This window comes from Strix aluco, chromosome 7, assembly GCF_031877795.1.
Source record: "Strix aluco isolate bStrAlu1 chromosome 7, bStrAlu1.hap1, whole genome shotgun sequence".
Classification (NCBI taxonomy): Eukaryota; Metazoa; Chordata; class Aves; order Strigiformes; family Strigidae; genus Strix; species Strix aluco.
The window spans coordinates 22,139,478-22,152,935 of record NC_133937.1 but is presented as its reverse complement, the minus strand read 5'-3'; the positions used below and the strand labels follow the sequence as shown (position 1 = coordinate 22,152,935).

At 43.6% G+C, this 13,458-nt stretch overlaps 1 protein-coding gene and 1 long non-coding RNA gene across 3 annotated transcripts; one reads left to right on the top strand and one right to left on the bottom strand.

Annotated features, from left to right (window-relative positions):
* The first annotated feature begins 243 nt into the window (after positions 1-243).
* LOC141925942 (uncharacterized) lies at positions 244-5,161 on the top strand. 2 transcript variants are annotated; one of them, XR_012624001.1, is made up of 4 exons: positions 244-747; positions 3,552-3,674; positions 4,550-4,621; positions 4,996-5,161. It is a non-coding gene; the product is annotated as an uncharacterized LOC141925942 (long non-coding RNA). The 2 variants fall into 2 exon arrangements; XR_012624000.1 differs by having other exon boundaries at positions 244-2,216.
* Positions 2,630-11,914, bottom strand: LOC141925939 (lysosomal acid lipase/cholesteryl ester hydrolase-like). Its single transcript, XM_074830875.1, has 9 exons — positions 11,891-11,914; positions 10,249-10,363; positions 9,820-10,018; positions 8,918-9,027; positions 7,933-8,069; positions 6,869-7,009; positions 5,943-6,014; positions 5,044-5,112; positions 2,630-3,561 (listed from the first exon to the last, which is right to left on the bottom strand). The coding sequence occupies exons 1-9, from the start codon at positions 11,897-11,899 to the stop codon at positions 3,328-3,330; spliced, it is 1,086 nt and encodes a 361-aa protein (XP_074686976.1). The 5' UTR covers positions 11,900-11,914; the 3' UTR covers positions 2,630-3,327.
* Positions 11,915-13,458: the final 1,544 nt, after the last annotated feature.

The following is a 13,458-nucleotide window of genomic DNA, read 5'->3' as shown; positions in this document are numbered from 1 at the left end:
GCCGGGCCAGGTTACGGTGCGGGGCGAAGGGCGGAGCCTGCGCGGCGCCGGGGCGAGCGGCGCGTCCCGCTCTGCGCCGCGGGGGCAGCCGCTGCAGCCCAACGTCTGCGAGGGGGAGCGGCGGGAGGCGCCTTGCGTGAGGGGAGGCGGGCCAGGGCAGAGCGGGCCGGGGGGATCGGCAGCACGGCCCCGGCTCTCCCCGCCACGGTTCCCAGGTCCTGGTGTGAGTCCGCCATCGTTTAAGTCAGTCCATGCCGCCTGGGTACCGGTGGGCAAACACCCCTCGCCTGGGCTGACCTAAACCTCGGGCGCGGCTGGCTGAGCGGGAACACGATTAGCGCTGTGGCTGGGGGAGGTGTCGGTGGGTGAGGAGGAGGAGGAAAGTTTAAATGAAGGTGTGGTGGTCACTATAGGGCTGTGGTATCTGGGTAGAGGAATGGCTGGAGAGGAGGAGACGTTCTCCCCTAAGGTAGAGGAGGTAGGAGGTCGCAGTAGAAGAGAGGCTGTCGGCCTGGGTTCTGAGGAGGCAGGGCAGTGCTGTGGGCTGGCCTAGGTCCCTGCCGGGAATGTCTAGCCACTACAGTCACTCCATGAGAAGTTTGAATGACCTTCTTGGTGGTCTTCTGCTGAACTTGTTCAGCAGATGTTGATCATATTGATGTCTTTCTTGGGGCCCAAACCTGGACACAGAAGTCTAAATGAGGTCTGAGATACTTGTGTTTAGCTCATCCTGCACTCCCAGGCATGGTAAGAACATTTCCCTTCCTTCCTTTCATTGTGCGTGTGGCTGTTCTGGCTGCTTGGCATCCCAGCCTTGAAGTACCACTCCTAGTGCTGGTGGCTCTTGTGTGGGGCAACAAGTCTTGGTCCTGTCGTTAAGAACAGGAGGGACTGATTTGGGCAAGCACAAAAATTCTGTTTGTTCAGACACTTACCTTGTTATCTTAGATTTTTCATGCAACACCTGTTGTTCACTGAGTTTGGCTTAAAGTGTTATAGGCTCTGGTCTGTGCCATGGAGGGGTTTCTCTGTGCTCAGTGGTGCTGTTGAGTTAATCCCATCCTGAAGCAGATGTGCAAGGGACCTTTACAGTGCTACAAGGATATTGTCTGGGTACCTAACAGTCTTCTGAGGAGAAGTATAATGGGTGGGTGTTCCTGTTGTCCAGACACTGGCCATTCCAGGCCTGCATTCCTGATGGATGGCAATAAGAAGATAACATTTTATTGCAGGAAACTCTGGCAAATGGAAAGCCTATCTGATGAGCATTTGGAAATTGTTGTCTTCTATTAGAGAATTTGGCAATCCTTTGTAAAACTCAGTTAGGTCAGAGGTGATGTTAGGCTGAACATCAGATTGATTTAGCTGTTCAGTATGGAAGACAATGCACATTGTGCCTTTCCCAAGCAGTGTTGGTCACTGACCTGAATGCTTCCCTGTAACCTCTTGCAGGGGGTGTCTGTGGCTGGTTCTTCTTGTACAGCACAGGAAGGCCCTCTAGAGAAGTTTGAACATGAATGTTGTTGGTGGCTGCTTCCAAGATGAGTGAGCTTAATCTCATACCTGTGTCCATGTAACCAGGTTTTGAGGAACTGCTATTCCCCCTTCATTTATCTCACAGAAAGGGCAGTCCCCAGTGTCTGCCCATTGCTTTCTTCAGTCAGGCAGAGCCATGTTCATGGAGAATCTGAGTTAGTTCATAGTTTGCCCTGATGCTGCGGCAGGGAAAAGGCACCACTGGTGAGGGTAGAAGGAGTTTGGTGTTGTGATTCTGTTTTCCCTCTGTTCCATCATATGTTTTGTGCAGCATCACACTGTCAGGTTCATCGTGTGCCTCTTGTCTGAATGTTAGGTGGTGCTGCAAAAGAGTGAGTGAGAGCAGAGGTGAAGGGCTTTGCTGCCAGGCAGTTCAAAGAGGCGCTTGCTTCCTCTTTACCTAAACTGGAAGTTTTGGTCCTGCTCTCCCTCCCTTCAGGCCTAGAGCCTGTGTTTGTATTGAGTGTAGTGTTTGATGTGCCTGTGCCAGGTCTGTCCTGCTACGTTGTGGAGATGGGCTAGGTCTGTTCTGAGTTCTCTGAGGTGGTCAGGACACTGGGGTTTATAAATAATATGGTGCAAGTGAGAGTAGCATCTTCACAATCTCTTTGTCTTGGACTGTGAACCTCTCCAGAAGCTGTGAGCTTAATTCCCATTAGTACCACAGACTGCTAGAGAAGGTGTGTCATCTCCTTAGCATGTGTTTTCTACATTGCATGAGACAAACATGTTTTGCTTATATATTGATCTGTATCTCCCAGATTATTATCAAATGAGTTTCATTTGCTACAAGTCTTGATTGAGGAATCTGGGTTTAAACCCCCACCCAGGAACACCCACAGTGCCTGAGCTACTGTGTCTTGGCCTGTAATGATGAACCCTTTATTGTGATCTTTCACCTCCTAAAATAATTTTGTAGGTGAGCAAGTGGAACACACTAACATGGTGAATTGAGAAGCTAGAAGAGCTGGAAACAACTTCTTTACTGACAATGCCAGGAATATTTCTTGAGATGGGTGCTGTTCTTCTTTGTGTGCAGGCTGCTGCTATGTCTGCATCTCTTCAGTCCTCAGTTGCCAGGTTATGAGCATGAAAGCAGTTGTGCTTTTTGCAGTAAGGGCATTCACAAACCATTAGTTAGTGTGAGGGTAAATGGGTATCTGCATCTGTCCAACAATAAAGTGACTTCTCTGACAGAGGTTTTCTAAGTTTAGATTCCTTGGCATTTGGGCCATTAAAGCCAACTACTGTCTGCTTAGATGCCAGTGTAGTCTTACAAGTGAAGGTCTTTTGGGTCTGGCTTGCTGCTGTTGGTAATGTGAGGAAAGGAAAACAGGTGAAACACTCTATGAAGAGGATAGATAATTTAATTTAAAACAGATCAGTAATACTTCAACAGAGAAATTAGTATCTACTATTTTTGGGTTTTCATGGGATAACACCTCAGTCTTGGGTGGAATATGTGGTATTGAGCTACAAGGGAAACAAAAATGAAATCTTAGTTGTAGCAAAATCAGTCTTATAAAAGCTAAAATCTTTCAAAATAAGTGATCCCTGAAGTGTTCCTTCTAATATGTTTGTATTTTCAGCAGTCATCCCTGTGTACCTTGACTTCCTCAGAGAGACTGCAGTCATCAAAATAATGTAACGCCATTGAAAACAAAGTAGAAAAATTGCAAACCAGTTGATAGTGGTTTGTAAACACCCATACCAATCCCTATACCCATATTCTACTGCTAAATAGAAGTCTTTAAGGTTTTTACTAGATGAATGAATTCCCTGTGTGAAGCCTTAAGGGTGTTTTGTCATTAGTTCAATGATTTTCCTATACATTTTCTCAGTTGCATCAAGGCCCCAGATGAAACTAAGATGTCCCCAAGCAGGAAAATGCTCATGGTAAATGAGATTAGGAATCCGAGGAAGTAGCTTTGCCATGTCTTTTGGATCTGCAAATTTGTCCTGTCCGCCGCTCCAAACAGCAATTGGTGTGCCTATCTTCTCTATCTTGTACACAGGAGGAGTAGACTGTAAGAAAAGGAGGAGACCTGAGTGAATGCTGTTGCATCAGAAGTTGTGTTTAGAGAAAGGATTCTGTGCAAGCATCTCTCTTTCCCTTCTGCACTCACTACAGTAACACAGTAAGGATGAAGGCCACCCTCTCACTGTATTTCCCCAACCCCATTCCCTGTTGACCATGAAAAGGAACGATCCATCCTATTCCTGTGTCTGTCCTTAATGCATGGCTATGAGTGGTCCTGGAGTTTGTCACCTTCTTTTGCCCTTTGGAGGTGGGGATATGGAGAGAGCTGTGTCTGTATTTATCAGTCAAGGACTGCAGAGCTGTTGTTCACGTGTGTCCCGGTTTTGGCTTATATAGGGTCCTTTTCATGCATTTATAGGGCATGGAGTGAAAGACACTTAGTTGTACTGTTCCAGACTTCACTTGACACTCTCTCTAGGTCCCAGTGTAGCCCTTGAGCATACTTGTGTTATCTATCATCACAGAGGAAATCAAAGAAACACGGAAGGGTAGAATGGAGATCTTCTGAGACCTGAGCCAAATGACTTAATGCAGGATGGGTTTTTTTGTCTACAGGGTGGTAAGGGACCATGCACAAGATGCTTTTAAATTGACCCCTGTTATCTAAGGGTGGTTCTGTTATTTTTCTCGTTGACTGCTTTTTTGAGCAGTTTCCTAATGACCCAAATATTGGGAATAGAACATTGCCCATTCCAAAATTTAAACTTCAGTATTTAAAGACCATATGTGTGGATGGAAGGTGTCAGAGAAATCTTTGGAGTCTTTCTCCACCTGTAAAATAACGTGCCATGCATAAAATAACCTGCCTTGACTCAGAAAAGACCACAAGAAGTCAACTGATCTGACCAAATCTCAAAAAATTGCCAGGAAAGTTATCAGTGTTGCAGGAAGAGCGCAGCATCTCTGACTGTTGACTAGGCAGTACCAAGCTCCTAGTGACCAAGTTTTGTCTGTTTCCTTTTTTCCGTACAGGATACATAAGTTCACTACAGAAGTAGTCTCCACTGTACTGCACTCAATCATCCCTTCTGTTTTATTTTTACGGTAAGTAGCTTCCCAACACCAAGGTACACATTTCCACTTCCCCCCCCCCCCCCCCCAGTCTAGTGTTTAACTGAAAGGCAAAACTTGAGGATTTTTGGGAAGTGAAGAGCTGCATACTCATCCAGTCCTAGGAATAGGGTGTGGCTCTTAGCCTTTTGGGAATGGCAGGTAAATTGACATGTTGTTGGACACATCCCTGCATCAGTAGGGGAGGCAAAACAGACTTCTGTTAGCTGTCTGCAAGGATCTGTCTATGCCTTGTCTGTGAATAGACTTACACGGATGAGTATTAGATTCAGGTGAAACATTACTTCAGACCACTCTCCCCCTCTTTATCACTCAAGGTGCTAAAATCTGATTTTTTCTGTTCTTAGTTTTGCCAGGACCCAAGGATGAGTTCTCAGGAAACCGCATTGCCTTACCTGGTTGTATTTCTTCATGTTTTCCTTAGAGCCGTAGTCATAAGCTTGGAATTGGTCTGCACATGTTACCTATTAATATTGTAACAAGACAGACAAAAATAAAGTGTTAAGAGCAAAAGCAGAGTGTGGGAGGTGTTTTCTTGCCTGTGATTGAAGCCAAGGCTCAGACAGTGGACTGTGAATTACTCCCACCCCTTCCTGTGGTTTTGGGCTTCCAGGGGTGCTCAGAATGGATTGTAGGGTGAGTGGTTTCATTGCCTTTCTTCTTGCTGACTTTCTCTCCTGATCCTCAGCTGCCATCCTTGGTATGTTTTGTTATTAAAATTGTGCTTGACTACCTTACTTAGCTAAAGTTGGGGTCCCTGTTTGTGACACAGAGATGAGCAGAACAGGCAGTTCCCCACTTGCTGCTTGTGCCCGCAGAAGCGTTTGTGTGGTTAACTTGCTCTGGGAGGTGATCCAGGCTGCAATTAACTCTCTGGGAGAAAAGCTTTAACCTACATTACTTCTTTGTCTGGCTCATCCCTGGGCTGCTCAAGTTTCCACTATCCTCCTACTGCCTGCCAAGTGCCTGGACCAGGCTTGGTTCACTTCTGCAGCTTTCAAGGCAAATGTCTTCATTAATAAAGATGAAGGCTGGAAGCCGTTAGAGCCCAACATGCAGAGAGGTCTGATGTGCCCTGGGGAAATCTCAGTGCCTGATACCAAAGGGGCAATTCAGGTAATGGCCTGGTGAGCCATGGGAAACAGTGCTCCCTCTGCGGCAGGTGCTCATGGCAGCACGTGAGAAGGTGTGATGGGCACTTTCCCAGATCCACCGCATGTAGACTTCCCTGTAGGCTGTTGGTTGCGTAAAAGCAGTAGTAAGAGTCTGTTTATATGTCAGTACGCGGTTATACCTGATGCCAATGAATAGCATTCTGTACCGATGTTCCAGCAGGAAAATGTCCTACGTACATATCTGTTCGACTCTGGAGAGAAAGCAGAAGTGTTATAAAGGCAGCGATCCAGTGCTGTGACAGAATAAAGCTGTGAAGGACCTGAGCAACATACTGCTGCTGTGTTAAAACCCCATTTTAATAGGATATTCTGCAAATATCAAAAATAAAGTTGAGGAGAGACTCACAAATATAAGAGTTTACAGTAGGAATGAGTATGTATAATTTTATCCCTTTGGGAGAATCCCACATTAGTGCTTAGTCATATGGAAAACATTATTCAGGGATTGTGTATGGCCTTTGTTTTTTCCAGTTTCTACAGTTTGTCTGACGCTTTTAAATAATGTTGTGCTTAATCACTAGAGGAGGTCTGCAAGAAAAAAAGACAGCTGCCAGAGTAAAGGAATGAGATCTTGCTGTTGAGAGAAGTGTGAAGAAACAGCTCTAAGTTTTGACTCGAAATGTTTTAATGTGTAGCAACCAAAAAGAAACAATCTCTTATGTTCAGATGATCTGGATGTCTTTCTATTTAGGAAGGAAAATATGAATTGTGCAAAAGAAAAAAGATCTTTCTCCATCCATTTGTCCATTTTGAAAAACTTCAGTATCTGTCCAACTTTTCTTTGGCTTAGCCCCAAAAGAGGAGACACTCAGTGACATCATTGCAAGACGGCACTGTTCTGAATTCAGCCTTTCTTCCTTGTTTGATTTGAATGTGTCAGGTGACACACCTCATCATTAGCTGAGGTTCTAGTTGGCATTACTTAAAAACTCCAACACATTTATCTATGTCTCTGCAACTGTATGTAAACATAAGGCAGAAAAATTGTTTTCCTTCAAAATTACTTTAGCTTTACTTGTATTAAGGTGTTCTTGGACATGCTTACCATGTTCAAATTTTGTATCCTGTCCCCAGCTATGTAGGAGAAGATACTGCCACAAACTTTTGCCAGCGATCTGCAGATCCGTGTTAGAGGCCTCTTCAGCAGTTCATTCTGGTGAAGAATTCCTTTGCAGCCAAGTAGTAACTGAGGGGAGGAAAAGTGCAAAACTTTTTTTCCTTGTTGCAGTATTATTTATGCAGAAAACTGTCACTCCCTCTTCTCTAAGAGCCTTGCCTCTTAAACTAAGATTGCTGAAACTGCTTGCTATCCCAGTATCCTTTAAAATGTGTTCTTCCCAAGAGCACACCACATGTTTTTCCTGCTGCTTCTTATTAGGCATGAGTCCTGGAGGTCACTACCCATCTGGTTTTAGTGCACTGACCTCGGTGAGAAAGGGCAGTTGGCTGCACTCATGACTGTAGAGTATAGGAAGTCCCTTTTTGCCCTAATATTTCTTCCAGGAAGGTGCAGAAACTGTACTGTGAGTATTGCTACTAAGTAAAGAGGGAGCAGACAAATGAGAAGGGTGTAGAGCTGGATGCTCTATAGTCACATAATGGGAACAGCTTGGGTAGAAAGAGGATGTACTCCTACAGTTTGACATAAAGTACAGCATGCAGAATTTCCACCATTCACAGCAAATTCTATAAAATTGACAAATTCTGGTGTGAAAGAGGTATTTCTTTTTAAGTTTCCTTTATAATTTTACAAGTAAATATCTCACAAGCATAAATGAACTGCATGTTTAATAAAATTAAGATGTGAAATATCTTATTTGTAGTTTTCTACTAGTGCTTAAGGCTAGATTTAGTAGACTATGTTAGACTCCTTTTATTCTGATATTTGTGACCTCCTTTCAAAAATATTTGATTTAAACAAATAATGGTGGAAGTATACCTGTTATCTTAAAGAAGGTGCAAAAGAGATACCATATCAAGCCTTGCAGTTTAGCTCTGTGGAAAGTCTGAAGTCTACCACCACCATCAGCAGTCTGATACACTGAATTCATTCTTAAATCATCACTACAAAGCAGACAATTATGTCTTTTAGAAAGAGGAATGACATACCCTGATCAGTGATTGGGGAAGACGTGTCAGTGTTACCAGAGGACTGGTAGCATATGTGATTGTGGCTGCTGGTCCCAAAGCAAAGAACACTTTAACCCTTTGGGCCAACTCAGGATAAGTAGAAAATGCTATGAAGCCTGCAAACACAGAAAACACAAGTCAAGTTATTGAAGAGATCTACACAGACCAAATAAATAAAAAAACAGTAGGCAACAAGGAAGTGAGACTAGATTAGCAGCCTATTGGCTGTTGTCCATTTCTGTGCTGCAGTCCTGAGGAAAGTGTTTGATTCTTGAAACTTTTGTTTGAGAGACAGAGTTCATTCTAAGGATACAGGTTCATTAGATCATAGCCAGATACTGATTTTCTCAGAACTGAAAATTTTGTTTTAAGGCCATATTTTGGGGAGAAAATGCATTAGTCAGATTTTCGTAATTCAAATTCCCTCTTAAGTTCCCCAAATCCTAATAAAATAATGAGTTTTTCAGCTTACAGTCTCTAAAAGACTGTGCATGTTTATGCTGGCATGCAGTAATACAATAATTATCTGAAGATTAAGAGCAGAATTTTTACTTGTAACTAAGTGCAAACTTGGGTGAGAGTGAACGCACACTTAAAGGAAGAGTATGGAGAAGGAAGGAAGGAAAACCTAAAAGGGTGCATCCCATCCTGTTTTCTGAACATGTCTAAATTTCTCCACTGATGGATTTGGTGAGAACTTTTAACTGGTTGCCTGAAACATAGGTATCTAAAGACAAACAAGGAGACGTCTTGGCCTGAATGATTTGTTCTGCAAAAGGACCCTTAGAATGCACATGTGAGAAGAAAGGAAAATAATTGTCTAAAAATGTGGCTACATGCCACTTCCCCCCGTTTTCTCCTCTGTTTCTGAGTTTATTTTTGTAAAAGTGCAATGGCACATCATGGCATAAACCCCAGTATCTACTCATGGATATTATATATAAATCATAAACTCTAACATTACCTGCAGTTGAAGCCTCTGAGTGACCAACATAGTATACATCCTTCTGTCCAGTTTTATTCATGATGAAGTACAGCTCTGCTGGAATATCGTATTTCCCTATTTCATCGAAGCTACATGGGAGAAACACAAAAAGCTAGCAGACAATTTGGTTATCACAGTGTGAGTTACTGAATGTCAGTTATGTTCATTGCAACAAGCTGGACCCATTGAAAGATGAGGTTGCACACTTTGTCTGCATTCTTGCTTGAGTTTGGGAAGGGGGTAGAGGGATGCAGCTGTACTGCCAGGCTGCCTGATGCCTTGGGCTCTTTGCAAAGGAGGTGCCAGTTTTGTCTATTAGTTGAGGCTCTTGTAGAAGTGAATTTGATCATTGCTCTCACCAGCATGGGTTACAAAAAATATTTTTCCCTCAGTTAACATCAGTTGTGATAGATCAGATTTCTAGACTGAGCTGAGCAGTCTCCTCTCCTGTCTGTGCTTGGGACATGGTATCTGGTGGGAGACTTCAAGGTTACAGATGTCTCACTGTTTTGAAAGTCTTTTCCCCAGAGAAACCAGCACTGTATATGGACAAAGGTGACCTGTGTACTTCCAGCTTTGATTCTGTATGTGCTGATTCCAGAAGGGTCTGTCCAGATCATGTAGCCAAGCCCTTCTTATAACCCCCCTGACATGCCCAGGGTGGCTGCACGTGGGGAAAAGAGTTGGTCTAGTCTCCTTAGATGTTGCATGTCCCACTTGAAATCAGACTATATGAAAACCCATCGGGTTTTCATATAATCCAGAAGGTGATTTTTTCATACACCCAGAAGGAAAAAGGTTCTACATCCCAATATTAACTGCTCAATCTTGCTAGTCCCCTGAAAGTTGCTTTCTTCAGTAATTCTTTCTCCACAGAGTACCTGAACTGCCAGAACTCCTTCTGGCAGGGCTTAAGGGTCTTGTGTTTTAAAGACCAGGTATCTCCACGGCTGTTTCCCAACCAGACGTCATAGCCAGCATCTGCGAGGATGAAGCCTAGGCTGTTGTTGGGCAGGTTAGAAATCCAGTGAATAGAGTCTCCTAAAGTACCATGGTGTAGCAACACTGCAGGCTTTTTCCCTGAAAAAGAAGAGGATTTTCTTATGCCATAGTAGTAAGTAATGTGTAGTTAAAACTGGGGTGCAGAATCTGGTTTTGCAGGAGTTTTTTAACCTATATTCAGAGTTCAGGCCACATTCCTGACTAGGTGCTGTTGCTGAGATACCATTGCATGTGCAAAGGGGAAAGATGGGGGACCCATGTAAGTGTTGGCTCTCAGACTTTCCTTATGTCCTGTAACTGTGTCACACCTGTATTTTGGCTGTTCCTCCCAGCAGGAATTCTGAAAACACCAAGAATGTATCCATCTTCTGTGGTAACTTGATATTCCTCACTGGGGTATCCATGATATCTGATGATTTCACTCTGTGGGAAGCCAAAGGAGAGTTTGTTAACATGCATTTACAGTGTAGAGGTGGATGGGTAAAGTGTTTAAAGGCTGTTTCTGTCCAGTAATGTGAAGCTAGCCAAGAACATGCCAGGAAGATGAATGTGATAACATATCACTGGCTTTTTCTCTACTGCTCTGTGTTGTACTGGTCAGAAGGGACCCAAAAGAGATTCCTGCAGGACAGCACAACCCATGCCTCTCTCTTTTGAGAATGATCAGATAATATGCTATAACATAGCCATGGGGGCTGGAGGATGCGAACAGCAGTGAGAACAGTTGATCTGTGTTTGCGTGATGTGGTTTGTGTATGCTCTTTAATGCTGTATCTGTCAAATTGAAATGCCAAGAGCTGCATTTGCTCAGGTAGAAACACCTAGTTATTCTTGGAGATTTCCTGACATACTCCATATTGCTTAGGTTTTGGATAGGTAGTAATTGCTGTAGCAGTGGTATCCAAGCACTACACAGGCTTATAAGGGTGGCAGGATGACAGAGTTCACCTGTGCAGTAAATTATACTCTTCCTGGGCCCTGCAGCTTGATTCCATGTGCTGTTATGTGTTAGGACTGTCTTGGGAGCAGCTTTTCCCCAAGTCTCCCAGTGCTGTCCACCACTTTTCATGGATGCCTCTTCATTCTTTTAGACTTCAGGGATGATGTTATTAAACAGCTCAGATAAAGTCATCCTCCTCTGGAGGGTAACCAAGTTGAGCAGTGTGGATGTGGCTGCTCTGTGATGGCAGTGTGAGACCCCTGGCCACAGGGACCCTGGATGAGAATAAATATTACAGGTCTTGTAAAAAGATACATCAAAGTCTTTTTCAGACCTGCTTAGGTCATAGTTGTCTGGTGCTGGACCCCATATTATGGGTCAAGGCAGAAGTGTATTGAGCCACTAACCTTTTGGGTGATAGTCTGTCATGTTTTGCAAGGCTGATACACGTCATACCTTTCTACAGATTAAATATGTAACAGTATCTGTAGAGGCAGTGCCAAAAGCTGTGTGTTTTGGTCCATAATGAATCCTTTCTTGCCAAAGTGTGGTTAGGCAAGCCAGGTAGGGTGGGTCTCCTATTACAGACTCACTCACAGCACCACCTATTACAGTCTTTCACTATTGTGAGGAAGTCTTTGATGATTCAGAGCAAGGGGTCTTGGATTACTTTGTGTTGTGAGAATCTCCTGTCTGGGGAAGGGGTTCAACCTCCCTTGCCACTGTACTGAGCAAATGGATTGTTACAGAAGGGGAAGACTTTGCTTCCCTTGAGACTAGAAACCAGCCTTTGCCTCCACTGCAAAGGAATTCTCTCTGGCAGCTCAGACTGTTTGGATAGGAGCATCAAGGTTTCTTCTAGGCAGGTGTTCCCTATCATAGTGATGGAGGCACCACTTCGAAGGGGCCTTACTTTTAGCCTCCTGACAGGGACTGTAGTGATGAGGTGGTGGTAGTGGTACTGGGAGAGATGCTTTAGAAAGAAAGCGAGAGAAGGTGACCCAACTTACAACGTTCATAAAGGTTTCAGGGTTGTAAGTCTTCCTGTACTGGCTTGTGTCTGAGTTCAGAGTGGAGGTGGTTGTGAATCCTGTTGAAAAGACAATTCCTTGGGAGCAGAGCAGCACGAGGAGGCACCACATCTTGGGGCTGTGTGAAAGAGCACATGCAGGGGTGTTCACCTTAGGAAGAGTGTGCTATAGAATTCCACAGGAAGACCCAACTGGGGAGTCCCCTGAAGGTTGCCCAAAGTCTGTTCCCCAAGGGGCTGCCAGGTACTTGTGTGAGGAGGGACTGTCCATAGGTCATCCCATTTGACAGGGGCCAGGAATGAGTCAAAGGCTCCAGAAGGGTGTGGAACCAACCTAGAGGAATGTGCTTGTATGATATGGGTTTGTGCCATGAGTTCCTTCCTTTCTTTCTCACATATGGTCCTTCCTATTGTAAATATGTGTCTTGGTCACCTGGAGGAAAGACTGCATTTTCATGGTTTTTAGGGGTCACAGGGAAGCTTTTCTGAATAGAAATTGTAGAGTGCAGCCTGTCTACTTAGTGCCCTGCTTTTTGGCTGTAGCCACCTTTGTAATCAGCACAGAGGAAACAGACAGGTCATAAAACCAGAGTGTATTATCTGACATATCATGGGGAAGATTTTAAAGATTTGGAGAGCCTGGAAATAGTAGCCAAAAGATTTGTTTTCTCTGAACTTCTTCATGAGGGAGAGTGTTCTCAGTTATTTTCTTTTTTGATTAAATCTATCATGCCCCTTGAGTCATTAGAACGTTTAGATTAAACCAAAACTCGGATATACCCATGATTTTAATACTGGCATCCAAACTTACTCTAGTCTATCCACTTTGTAGGAGAATACTTCCATTCTTCTGTCAATAGAACAGAAATCCCGTGTGCTGTGGAAGCACAGTTTTCTAATAGATACTCCACTGCTTTCTGATGTTTTATTCAGTTCAAACAGAAGTAAAACATGTTCCTCTATTTTTGCATGTGGAATATTGTTTGGGAACAAAACCGGAAAGTTCAGCTTAAGTCACGTTTGCTTTTGTACTAAAGGTGAGGCAATGGTGTAGGTAAATTGTTGCCCTTTTTGGGTATACTTTTTTCTATATTGTCACCTGGCTTAGCTGGCATGTTTTAAGGCACTTCCAGATGAACACTTGTAAATCAGATTGCACCAATTAACTCCAAGGCTTGGCACACACTCTCATTAATTTCAGTGGCAAAGTTGTGACTGTAGGAGCCCTGAACAGTAATCTAGCCTTTTTATGTAATGAAACAATGCCAAAGAGTGGCATTTACCACGGCAAACTGGAATTAACTGACATATTTAATGAAAAAAAAAAAAGGTAGAGAAAGGGACCTGAAAGATACATTCAGAAGGCCATTTCTGGAGACATTTGATATTTAATGAAAATAAGCTTTAAACCTTCTAGAAATTCGTCAGTGTACTCTCTCAAGAGTCATAATATTTTTTTCACATACACTGTGAATAGGACAGAAAGGCGCCAGGGTAGTTAATAGGGCTAGCAGTTGTCAGAATCTCCTGGTTAACTTACAATGAAAG

Bases quoted from the DNA above. Each gene is read 5' to 3' on its own strand.
- LOC141925939 (XM_074830875.1), bottom strand. The intron at 8,070-8,917 runs GTAATGTTAGAG...CTGTGTTTGCAG, and splicing joins CTCAGAGGCTTCAACTGCAG to GCTTCATAGCATTTTCTACT. The intron at 3,562-5,043 runs GTAAGGCAATGC...CTTTTCTTACAG, and splicing joins ACATGAAGAAATACAACCAG to TCTACTCCTCCTGTGTACAA.